This window comes from Alosa pseudoharengus, unplaced genomic scaffold (assembly GCF_046254945.1).
Source record: "Alosa pseudoharengus isolate Yale_2024_CS ecotype anadromous, Long Island Sound unplaced genomic scaffold, YU_APseudo_1.1 YU_APseudo_1.1_scf_9, whole genome shotgun sequence".
NCBI classification, from domain to species: Eukaryota; Metazoa; Chordata; class Actinopteri; order Clupeiformes; family Clupeidae; genus Alosa; species Alosa pseudoharengus.
Genome location: NW_027468881.1, coordinates 20,016,451 through 20,028,528, shown reverse-complemented (window position 1 = coordinate 20,028,528; position 12,078 = coordinate 20,016,451). Strand labels below are relative to the sequence as shown.

The window sequence follows — 12,078 nt, the reverse complement described above, 5'->3', positions numbered from 1 at the left end:
TGCTGAAAAAGCAAGCCAATGGCTATGGCACTCACATGCTATTTGGGGTCATGTTGTAACCTGAATTGACTGAGACGCTACTGCTGTGTTTCTGGGGTGGCAGTTGTTGGTGCCTACATCAAGGGCTTACGTGTCGTCTGTGTATGTTGTTGATCAGATCATAAGTGTCCACAGTAATGAAGAGGAATGACTGGAGAATTTATGATATTGCTTGGTATGTTGGTATGTTGCTGAACGGATCATAAATGGCCATAGCAAAAACAGGAATGACTGAAGAATTTGTGATATTGGTTGGTAGTTGGTATCTAAATATTTGTTGGTATTTGTTGGTGTCTGCATCAAAGGATTGCGGTTTGACTGGGTATGTTAATGATCAGATAATAAACTGCCACAGCAATGAAGAGTATTGACTGAAGAATATGTAGGTATTTGTGGGTGCCCACATCAAGGGCTTACAGTTCTGGTTATGTTGCTGATTGGATCAGAAACTGTGGGAGCAAAGAAGAGGAATGACCAAAGACTTTGGTGGTACTTCTTGGTGCCCTCATTAAGGGTTGGTGTTTTGTTTGTTGTATAGTTGCTGATGAATCATAAATGGCCACAGCAAAAAAGATGATTAACTGAAGAATTTGTTGGTATTTGTAGGTGCCCACATCAAGGGATTGCAATTTGCTTGGCTGTGTTGCTGATCGGATCATAAACGGCCACAGCAAAGAAGACAAATTACCAAAAAATGTGTCAGTATTGGTTGGTAGACAACCTATCATGAGTGTGGAGGGAGCTGGGTCTGAGATGCCAGATACCACTGTTGAGCTTTCTGGAGGTCACCGATGAATGACGAAGACAAAAGTGCAAGTGAATATTTGTACCAAATTTGAAAAAAACATCCCTACAGGCATTTATGATACATAATTTTCTCAAGAATGCAAGGTCCTTGACCTCCACCTTTGACCACCAGATTCAAATATTTGTTATCTGTGAGTCATAGTGAATATTTGTATCACATATTAAATTACGTCAGGGATTTTTTGAGATTTATCCACCACAAAGGGATATACATAAGGTCACAGTGACCTTGACCTTTAACCTTTGGCTACCAAAATGTTACAAGTTATTATTTGAATCCAAGTGACTGTTTCTAGCCCTGAGATATGTTGGAGATATCACATTTGCAAATATTGGACCTACGGGTATACTGGTGTATGTCACCCAATGATGTCATTTTGAGCTTAAGGAATATTGCACTCAGGACATTAAATCTAGCTTGGATTTGATCAGTAGACGTCATTGATGATAATATATCTCCATTTGTCCACCATAAATGACCTAAACATTATGTTTCAACCAATCATTGAAATAGATATGTATTTGAAATCACTGGCTGGATCACACTATTTAGGCGGTTACAGTGACAAAAATAATAAAAAGGCCGAGCATTTTTCTTTTAATTTATAAAGTCCACAGATGGCCCTTTCATGTGTTTTTGAAAAAAGGAGGTTGCTCATTGGAGATATTCAGGTCTGAAAATGGCTATTTTTTGGGTATTCGCCAAAAGGCATGTGACATAGTGGATACATGCAGTCCTGGACTGACGCCAGTCACACCTTACGCCTTGTTACTCCAGTTTTAAACTAACCTTGGATGGACCTTTGATGGCATGGATTGTTACTTTGCTGTGTTTAAATCTGACAGCAGGAGGGATGTCAACAATTTATGCAATTTTGGGCCTTTTTTTTTTGGCCCCGTTTTTTGGCCTAAAACAAGGACGGGGGCCTAACTCCCCCTGGGTTGTTTCAAATTTTGTACTATTTTGGCTTTTTGAGTTTTTAGGTGGACCCTTCAAACTATCCAAGTTTCATCAAAATTGGTGACGTAGCATGTATCACCCCCGCCTGGTCCTCTCATGGACACACTCTTAAATGTACTCCTTCAGAGGACCTCTCCTACACATGGACTAATAGCTCATCAAATATATGAGATTGGTCACCAAATATTACAAAAGGTGTCTTAAATGGGACCTCTATTACAAACAGTTAACCCTACCTCAGGAGATACTGAGCCCTCTACTTCCCCCACCGGCCTGTCGTACTAGCAGGTAAAGCTGCAGGCCCGGATGGCATCAGCCTCAGGTAGTGTTGGGCAGATTACTTTTAAGATGTATTCCACTACAGTGGAAAAAATATTTAAACCTGCTGACCTGCCAGACTGGTTGTCAATGGATGTAGGTGTGGTTAAGTTCAGGATGTGATTTTGATGTATGAATATCCAGCTCTTCTGTTTTGGCTACATTTAGTTGGAAAACTGTGAGATTGAAGTGTTGATATGCTGAGATGGATTTGTTGTCATTGAGTGGTACTATGGCTGTGTCACTGGCATATTTGTAGTAGGCTATCACAGATGATGGGCTGCTGCAGTCATTTGTAGGGTGTAAAGAAAGAGGCTGAGGACACCCTGATGGGCTCCGGTGTTGGTGGTGATGGTTGGGCCTGTTTTCACTGACAGTGATCTGAGGAAATTGTGGATGAAGAGTATTGAGGTGCTTGATGAGCTAGATTGTGTTGAATGCAGAACTAAAATCGACAAGGAGGACTGATGCAAAGTTGGTTGGTGTCTGGAGATGTAGAAGGCAGGAGTGGAAAATGTGACGCCACTGGGTAGGCTATTGGTGTGATGGTCTATTGTATTCTGTCTATTATGAGATGGTGTAGAGCAGTGGTTCTCAAAGTGGGGTCCGGGGACCCCTTGGGGTTCGCTACCCATAGCCAAGGGGTCCGCAAAATAATTTGCTTGAAATTATAAAGTTTAGTTTTATCATTTTAAAAATAAATATCTACAGATGATGCCCCTTTTCACCCATAAAATAAGCAAGTTGTGTCTATTTGCTCCTATCACATTTAACTTCACTTAGGCCATGAAGAACCATTTCTACTACTGCTTAGCTTGGCTTATTTGTTAGCTAGCTAGCTGATGAATGTGTAGAAATGTTTGAGTCAGTCCATGTTGTCAATACAAAATCCAAAACTGACAAAAGACGAAGTTGCACATCTGCCAAAAAAAACATGGGATAGTGGACCTGTCCACAACTTCAGAGAATACAAATGACATGCTTAATTGTTATGGTTATGAGGAGGTCCTCAGAATATTTTCTTCACCAAAAGGGGTCCTTGAAACCAAAAATATCGAGAACCCCTGGTGTAGAAGAGGATGGGAGAGAGCTCCATCACACACAGCTTGAGCACCTCTACCAAGATATCATCTTTGCCAGTTTTGCACCTGGATAGTCTACTGTTTGAAATAGTATCCAGCATCCAGCATCTTTTCAATTATTTTATATCTTGAAGTCTCTTCTCTGTCATCCAAGCACCTCAATTAGATTAATTTTGTCCATTTTATTTTTCCTTTTTTTGTCCAGTCTCGGATATGGCCATCATTCAAGAGCCTGCTGACAACGAGTCCCGTGTTGTGCTGCTTCCTTAGTTACAGTGCAACAAACAAATTCCAAATAATTTCATTTAAAGGCACACTATGCAGGTTTTTTAACTTAATATGCAAGTTTTTACGCTTAATTTACCCTACATTTAACAGCTTCAGAGTCATTGGGATGGTTATATGACTTTTTTCGGGTTGAATTGTGGCCGTCTCGCTTCCCCCTAGCGCAGGGGTGGGCAAACTGCGGCCTGCCGCCAGCATTTCATTTGGTTATCAGGCTGCTTGCTATTTTTTTCCTGTGATAGAGACGATGTTGGTTAGCTTTACTGCAGACTGCTTTTCACTCTCCTTAGAGAACGTTTACAATGTCAATGTCAAAACATCATGTTAAAGGGACACCAGGCAAGCCTGATGCTTTTTCTCTACCAAACTCCCCCTCGCTCGGTCTGAAGCTCTTTTCCTTTTCTTTGCATCTTCCGTCAAGGGTTTTCACTGCTTCTTTGCCGGCTCTGCCATTATACACACGTTTGCAACAATCGCTAGCGTTTCGTTGGCCTCCCTCTGTGCTGTGGATGCAGGATGGAAACTGAAACTGCTTCGGTCGCCGGGTACGATACACTGAACTTGCAAGCGGGATATTCTTCCTACAGGCAGTAGGGGCGGGCGAGAGTCTTCATTCGCCCTGTAATGAGTCATTTAACCATATACCGACTTACGAAGATGAGTAATTAACACGAAAACGTTGCCTGGTGTCCCTTTAAATTGAGATAACATCATGTTAAACTAAGTTAACTCTTAGTTATCTCCTTTGCAGCAGATCTAACGTGAAAATTATGCGATTGCGATCCATTTAATTGGGAACGCGTCTGCACTCACGAAAGAGAGCCGCAGGTTCCAGCTGGCTTGTCATTGTTGATAATTGATATCTCCTTCTTATAAGAAACTTTTAAAAGGAAATCATGAAGGCAACAGTTCCCACTACTGACCATTTAAACACGGTGAGAGGGCCCAGCCGTAGGTACAGCACTAGCCATAGCGGAGCAGGCAGAACCCACATAACAATTTTTGGTTCGCTAAAGGTTCCGGGAACGTTCGCTACAGGTTCCCTAAAGGTAAAATATTTTGAACCTTTAAAGAACCTTTAGGGAACGTTCCCTAAAGGTTCCCTAAAGGTAAATATTGTGAACTTTTAAAGAACCTTTAGGGAACGTTCCCTAAAGGTTCTTTAAAGGTTCAAAATCTTTTACGTTTAGGGAACGTTCCCTAAAGGTAATTACCTTAAGGGAACCTTTAGGGAACGTTCCCTAAAGGTTATGTGTTTGCTGGGAAGATCATTGAAATAAACGTGAATTAAAGTGACTGTCTTAAAGCGACAGTGCACAATTTATACAAAAAGCATAAAATTAGCAGTATTTTTAAGCAATTAATATTTTAAAAGAAATACTTTTTATACTAAACTATAGGCTAAACTATAGGCTATACATTTTTAATTTTATAATTTTGTTGTGCGGCCCGCTGGCCAATTTTCAAAACCCAATGTGGCCCTTGAGCCAAAAAGTTTGCCCACCCCTGCCATAGCGCCTGTGAGCGGAAAAGACACCCTTGCAACTGTGGGCCGGTGGGCCAACGGCCTCGGTGTCACGAATTATAACGAGTGTAACGATTTGCTTTACTGCATTCAAATACACATACACGCCAGGCACCGGCTAGAAAAAGGTAGCGATGGAGTTTCTCAGACATTCGTCATGACAGAGCCATCGAAAGAAGCAAAAACCGAGAAAACAGTAAGGAAATTGCCAATACTGCATAGTTTACCTTTAACTGAGGAGGTCAGTCTGGTCTGCAAATCAACATTTTGAGGACGCGGGGGCGCCCTATCTACTTTTCAACGAAGATATGAGCTTACTCTCGCGAGACTTCAGCATACTCTGCTCGCTGCTGTAAAATGGAGAAGTTAAATTGAGACGCATACAAGGTAAGAGATTAATTTTATTCTAATCAGTGAACCTACGACGTACACGCAGAGTGGTTAAACAGCAATGTTAGGGGAAGCGATAGGATTGAAGCCAAGAAATTTGGTTAAGCAGAGAGGTAAACTAGTCTTTTCAAGCTGAAGTCCGGACATTCTACTGTATATACCGCCATTTTTAATTTGCGGTCCGACTGAAGAGCATTGTAGTGAATGCACGCGCCTTGCGCGCGCGCGACTCCTCGTATCTATTTACATTCTGTTCGCAGAATTCCTCATATCATGTGTGTCATTTACAAAGTCATTGTTCCTCATGCTGAAATACACCCAAGGAAAATGTCATTGTTGTCGTCAATCCTGCTGTAAAATATGAAGCATCTCCTAGCTGGGTCTTGACCGAGCTAGCTGATGTACATGTGGCCGAGGCATGAGTGATGAGGGCTACATAGCCACAGACATGTAACATAACGATAGCTAGTAGGCTAACTTGCTAGCTATCGTTAATGTTAACTTCCATATAGCATGTCAACCCCCCTCTCTCTGTTTTTAGGTTGTAACCTTACCGTTGAGAGACCCAAAATTGTCACTGTTTATTTGGGAGATATCTGTCTCTGATAAAGTATTCATGATAAAAGCCCTCAAAAAAATCACGTTAACCTTGTAGACGTGATTTATAATTAAGAAAATGGACGCAAGGGCAGTTTATGTGCAGAACTTGGAACAATATAAATTAGGTTAGTAATGGCTTCACGTTTAAGTTGGCTTGCTAGCCAGGCTGGCAGGATGCCAAATCAGGGATCTTAGGTCAGATATGTTTTTTAGATTTGAGGTATGGAAATATGGCTCTGGTATGACACTGAATAGAACAGCTAGCCGTTAGTTGAATATCAGTACTAGTTAGTCATAAAATCTCAGTCATCTAAAGTAGTATTGTCTTCGTTTTAAGTGTAGGTGTAGTTTAGGTGTGATTGTGTATTCCAAGAGTGCTGCAAATCATAATGTCATGGTAGAAATGGAAAAGTGTAATCAAAGTAATTGCGTGCTATAGCAATAAGTCAATGTGACTTTTGGTTTTGATATGTTTTGTCCCCTACATCCATGCTGACCTGAAGTAGTTTGAAACTGATGACTAAATGTACTGTACAGTTGTTGTTTTGGTGAATGTTAGGTCACCTGAGTAGTTGTCCTGTTGCACGCCCAACTCAAGCATAACGGTAAATGTTGCAGAACACTGCAGTTTACAGAGTTTATAGTTCAAGAAGTTGTTCTGGAAAACTCAACTATCAAACTTGAAGCAATACGTTTAACACTTGGAAATGACAAAATACTTCCCTCAGATATTGTGTATGTGGCTTGTCTGTTATTTTTAAAAAACATTTTTTTTATCATTTTTAAAACAGGCAGGTGTTTCGCGATGGAATTGTATTATTATTTTTGGTAATTTACCAAACATGCGAAGAGTTGTATGTCGAGGTCCATAATACACTTATTTTTATGTATCTTTTATATTTTCCTAGTTCACATTGTTAAACAATGCGTTATTAAATTTGGCTCATGCATGGCTTTGGAGGAAGGCAGTTTAAACAGATTTAAACAACTTTACCCCATGAATAATTTACATTTGGGGTTAACTTGTTGGTATAATACAACATATCACTTTTTTACCCTAGTAATGTAAACGCATGGGAAAGTTGAAAAATAATTTGACTTGACGCTTTAACATTGTCCAAAGACGAAATGACTACACAGGTTGTTACGCACAATTGCAGCAGTAAAACTCCGAAATCTACCAATTCACTCAGTGTCATTCTAGGCCCGTATGGGGGAATGATTCAGCGGGATATTATGCGTTTCACAGCTAGCTAGCCAACCAACGAACGCATGTCGGAAACCGTAAGTATGAGCATCTTTTCGTCGCTTTAAGTGTGGAAGATCGACTAAATTAAACATGGTGATAGGTATAGTTTTGAGCGAAATATGCATACACCATAGTCCGGTCTAGTTGTTGCCAATTGGGTTTGATAGTGCGTTTTGGGGGATTCTACTTCCAAATAGCTAATGGTAGCTACAGAAGAGTGCGCTGGCTGTTGAAGAGGCCTGTTGCAGCCAGGCGCTATATTAGTCAACAACAGGATGTGGAACTGAGTTAAGAAATGGACAGCTGTGGTTGAACGTATTGGTTTAACGTACGCCTCTTCTAAATTTTCGACCAGTCTATTAAAGCACATGCAAGTTGGGTAGCTAACGTTTATTAGCTTGTTCATAACTAGCGTGACATTTGAGGGGCACTTAAACGTCGCCAGGACTGTTTTAGTCTTGAAATGACCTGCTATGTAAAAAGATTTCGTGTTGACATCTTTCGAGTCACTATCTATTGCAACGTTAGCACTCTTGATGTGTAGCATTTGCTAGATTGCTACCATTGTCGCGAAGTTAGCGCTTAGCGAGTTTACACTTTACAGGTCATATTGCTGGCTAGGAAGACACACTAGCACGTTAACGTTACTGTTATCCTAGTGTTGTAGTCAGCAGCGTCTTGTGGTCATCTCGTCAGGGAGCTAGCATAGAGGTAGCTAGCATAGAGAGATCATTTAGTGTATCTTTCATCAGTGGTAACCAACGCGCCTTAGTGGTAAGTTTTACATGGCTATTAATTATGTATGGATGAGATGGCTTGGGTAGGTAGCTTTGCTAGACTGAGGTAACGTTAGGCTAAATAGTGTAGGATAATTTTGCTAGCGAGCTAATGAGCTGTGTTGACTGCTAATGTTAGCAAGTGGTAACCTTAGCACCCGGTTTTTCCTCTATTTCTATCCATTTCACTACACGATAAGCTTGGTAAACAGCTTTTCACAAACCACTTTTGTAAAAAAGTCTTTGTTTGCTCTGTGTATTCGTTGCTTCATGTGTTGTGAAAATATGTGGCTGGCAAGAAACAACAAATGTTAGTTTTGCTTGCTAGCATTTTGTTCAGGACTTTGCTTGCTAACTGCCATTGCTAGTGTGTCTTTCTAGTCAGCGACGAAGGCACGTCATTTTAATTTTATTTTTTTGTGTATGGTAAAGTTAGCTTGCTAACTGACTCTTCCCGTTTTAAGCTCTTCAGTTAGCTAACCTTAATTGTTTTGCCCACCGAATTGTTTTCAGTATGAAAGACCCTCTATTCACACCGTTTGTTCGCTAGTTGGTTCTTTATCTGTGGTCACACGGAAGTAACTAGTTATGTTTTGTGTAGTGATATTGTTAGTGTGAGTATTTTGCAGAATACCTTTGCCTACACAAACGTTTACATTTGGTTTCCGTTTGTTAGTCACTGCATTGGCACATAGTAACGTTAACAGGCTCTTCGGATGTATTACCCCCTTGGGTTATAAACTTGAGGTGCAATTCACGTTTAGGCCTAGGTCAGGGACAGGTAAGAGCTGTCTATTTTCTACTGATAGTTCAGTGTATTATTGATCAATGTATTCGAAACCTATACAATGTTCTTTTCAGAAGGTTTGATCTCAATCTCAGGGCAAGTGAAAGATGGTTGTGTTCCCCAACTCTTGATGGTGACAGGAAACCTCAGTGCTGTCACCATTGCTTGGCTGATCTTTTTGCTATTACCTCCCTGTTCTGCTCTAATAAAGTTACTCTCGAATTGCTTGTCAATAAAAAAGTATGAATTTTACTTCTTACTAAAGGACCATATTGTATATCTATACTCTTTCCAGGTTTAGGGCAAATAAGTTCATTATATTTTTTTGAGGTTGGTATGGACTAATGACCTGTTATATTTATATGACATGTTCTGATTGTGCTTCGTTACATTTCCTAAGGTAGAAAGGGATAAAATTAGTGGTTGAAAAAAGTGGATATCACATTTACAGATGACCAACTCAAATGACCTAATTGTTGTCTTTCCCTTTGTCCTTTTGTTGTCTTCCTTGTTTAATCTGTAGGTATTGTAAATGAAACATGCTGTTAAGTTGGATTTGCCAAATCATTTACAGTAAGTGTTTTGTCAAATATTTTATTGTGCTGTATTTTGGCCTTAATCTTTGGTGGTAATTCAGTGCGGGAAATTATAGTCATATGCAGTAACCAAAGTTGTGATGAGTTAATTTTTCTGTCCTCACTGCATGTAATCTTTGCACAGCAGAAATAAATCATACCGCATTTGGGACTTTTTATCTGGTCTGTTGGCCTTTAGGCTTGTTGGATCAGTTCTGTCACAGTGGAGTGTCATATTCTTATCTGTGTGTGGGAAATGCCCCATCACCTCTCCCCTCTTTTCAGGAGCAGCGAGTAGAAACTAGTGACCATGAAGGTTGACAGAAGCAAATTAAAGAAGACTCCCACTGAAGCGGTAAGTGCGCCCAGGCTTTTGATCTGCCTAATCCAGCGAGTGTGTGTGTGTGTGAGAGTGTAAGAGCCACGGCGACTCTGCAGAGGGTTCGTGTCCTGACTCTCCTCTTCTCCTCTGTTGCCCCCTCAGCCTGCCGACTGCAGGACGCTGATCGAGAGGCTGAAAGGATGCAGCGACGAGCAGCTGCTCCTGGAGCTGCAGCAGATCAAGACCTGGAACATCGGCAAGGTGAGTGTGCCAGCCTATAGTCTGGGTGAGTCACTGCTGCTCACGTGGCCTTTGGGCTCCCTGGCTCTCCAGTCTGATTCAGACCTGTGGCAACAGAGCATCAGCAGCGCACAGGTGCATATGTCCCCTGATCCTCTGCTCTCTCTCCTCCCTCTTCCTCAGTGTGAGCTGTACCATTGGGTGGACCTGCTTGACCGATTCGATGGGATCCTGTGTGACGCCGGACAGACAGTGGAAAACATGTCCTGGATGCTGGTGTGCGATCGGCCGGACAACAGCCAGCTCAAAGCCCTCTTGTTGGCTGTGCTCAATTTCACGGCCTTGCTGATTGAGTACAGCTTCTCAAGACACCTGTACAGTTCCATAGAGGTACCGCATCAAATTTACACAATTATTCTCTTCTAGATCCAATCCTCAATTATTCTTCTTCTAGATCCAATCCTCCAATGAATTTTTGATGAGTTATTACTACTCTGTATTTTAAGGCTAACTATACGCCCCCCCCTTCTTGCAGCATCTGACCACCTTGCTAGCCTCCTGTGACATGCAGGTGGTCCTGTCAGTGTTGAACCTGCTGTATGTCTTTAGCAAGCGCTCCAACTACATCACTAGATTAGGCTCCGACAAGAGAACGCCTCTGCTCGCCCGTCTGCAACACCTGGCTGAGGTATGGCAAATATCTTGTCACTCCAAGAGCACCTGCCAGCTATCCAGCAGGCCATAAATGTTTTCCTCTGTGTTCATGCTCTCTGATCATTATCTGAATTGAGATTTAAAATGCGTCCTGCGTGTGTGCTAATTGACCTGGGTGAACCTGTCTTGACAACAGTATTGCACATTCCATTCTCTTGCCTGTTTTGCATTATTTCTGATTCTGGTCCCTCCTTCCCCTCCTCCCTCTGCAGAGCTGGGGAGGCAAAGAGAATGGCTTTGGCCTGGCGGAGTGCTGCAGAGATCTGCCCATGTCGGTGAGTGCTCACTCTTCTATGTTCTCTGGCTGCCGAGCCCTGGTGCTATTTGCAGCGCCCCCCTTCTAATTAACAAATAGTGCTGTAGTGCTGCGGGACATTTATTGCTGCGGTCTTCATTGATCTAATTTCTTTGCCTCCTCTGCTGTCTCTTGTGCTTTTTTTCTTTCTTTCTTTTCTTTCTTTCATCCCCCCCCTCCTGCTTGTGTTGTCCGTGAGCAGAAGTACCCCCCTAGTGCCACGACTCTGCACTTTGAGTTCTATGCTGAGCCCAGCGCTGAGGTCAAAGTGGAGCGGAAGGTATGGTCATCCTTCTCTATTAAACTTATACCTCCCAGTCTGAGAATTAAGTCAAGAGAAGACCAGAAATTATTTTAACTTGGTGTAGTTTTTAGAATTAATTTTTTATTGACGTCCTAAAGATATATCAAAAAATATATTTTTTAACGCATTTCTGTCTGTCTGTTACAGTCGAGCAGTAACACGTTACACTACATTCATATTGAACAACTGGATAAGGTAAGCCCTGTTTTTAGAATAAGTGCATTAGTATTGCAGGTTTGCAGAGGCATTGTTTTGGACGTTAATTTATGCTTACTCTCGTGGCCAGATCTCGGAGAGCCCGTCTGAGATTATGGAGTCGCTGACGGTCATGTACAACATCCCAAAGGACAAGCAGACTCTGCTCTTCACACACATTCGCCTGGCCCACGGCTTCTCCAACCACAAGAAGCGGCTGCAGGCTGTCCAGGCCAGACTACACGCCATCTCCATCCTCGGTGAGTGTCAGGGAGTGTGTTTGTGTGTCAATGTGTCAACAAGGACCCACTACGTCCTGACCCAAAAATAAAGGTCTTGTTTGTTTCCATCAATCCATGAACAAACCTCCCCAATGAATGTGTGCTCAGGGTGTCCGCGGGGTTGTAAAAAGTATTAAAAGGTAGTAAATGAAATTAGCCAAATTTAAGGCCATTTAAAAGTATTAAAAAGTAATAAACGTCATCTGATGAGGTATCACATTTTCGAACCGCTAACTATGATGTTTTCCATTTGTGTTAAGTGCAGGCCTATCTCCTAAAATTCGTGTGAATTTATTTATATTATATTAATTATATGTGCGAGTAAGACCTGAG

At 41.6% G+C, this 12,078-nt stretch overlaps 1 protein-coding gene across 17 annotated transcripts in view; it reads left to right on the top strand.

Moving 5' to 3' along the window:
- The first annotated feature begins 5,177 nt into the window (after positions 1-5,177).
- huwe1 (HECT, UBA and WWE domain containing E3 ubiquitin protein ligase 1) overlaps positions 5,178-12,078 on the top strand; it is a 55,304-nt gene continuing 48,403 nt past the window's right edge. For 14 of the 17 annotated variants that reach the window (XM_076277562.1, XM_076277570.1, XM_076277568.1 and 11 more), the window contains exons 1-10: positions 5,178-5,404; positions 9,343-9,392; positions 9,680-9,749; positions 9,879-9,977; positions 10,140-10,346; positions 10,492-10,644; positions 10,883-10,945; positions 11,168-11,245; positions 11,417-11,464; positions 11,556-11,724. In XM_076277562.1, the coding sequence (XP_076133677.1) occupies positions 9,705-9,749; positions 9,879-9,977; positions 10,140-10,346; positions 10,492-10,644; positions 10,883-10,945; positions 11,168-11,245; positions 11,417-11,464; positions 11,556-11,724 (862 nt within the window). In that variant the 5' untranslated portion in view covers positions 5,178-5,404; positions 9,343-9,392; positions 9,680-9,704. Of the gene's footprint in view, positions 5,405-7,118; positions 7,292-7,346; positions 8,031-9,342; positions 9,393-9,679; positions 9,750-9,878; positions 9,978-10,139; positions 10,347-10,491; positions 10,645-10,882; positions 10,946-11,167; positions 11,246-11,416; positions 11,465-11,555; positions 11,725-12,078 lie in introns of those variants that run through there. The other 3 variants (XM_076277572.1, XM_076277557.1, XM_076277556.1) reach the window with 2 other exon arrangements.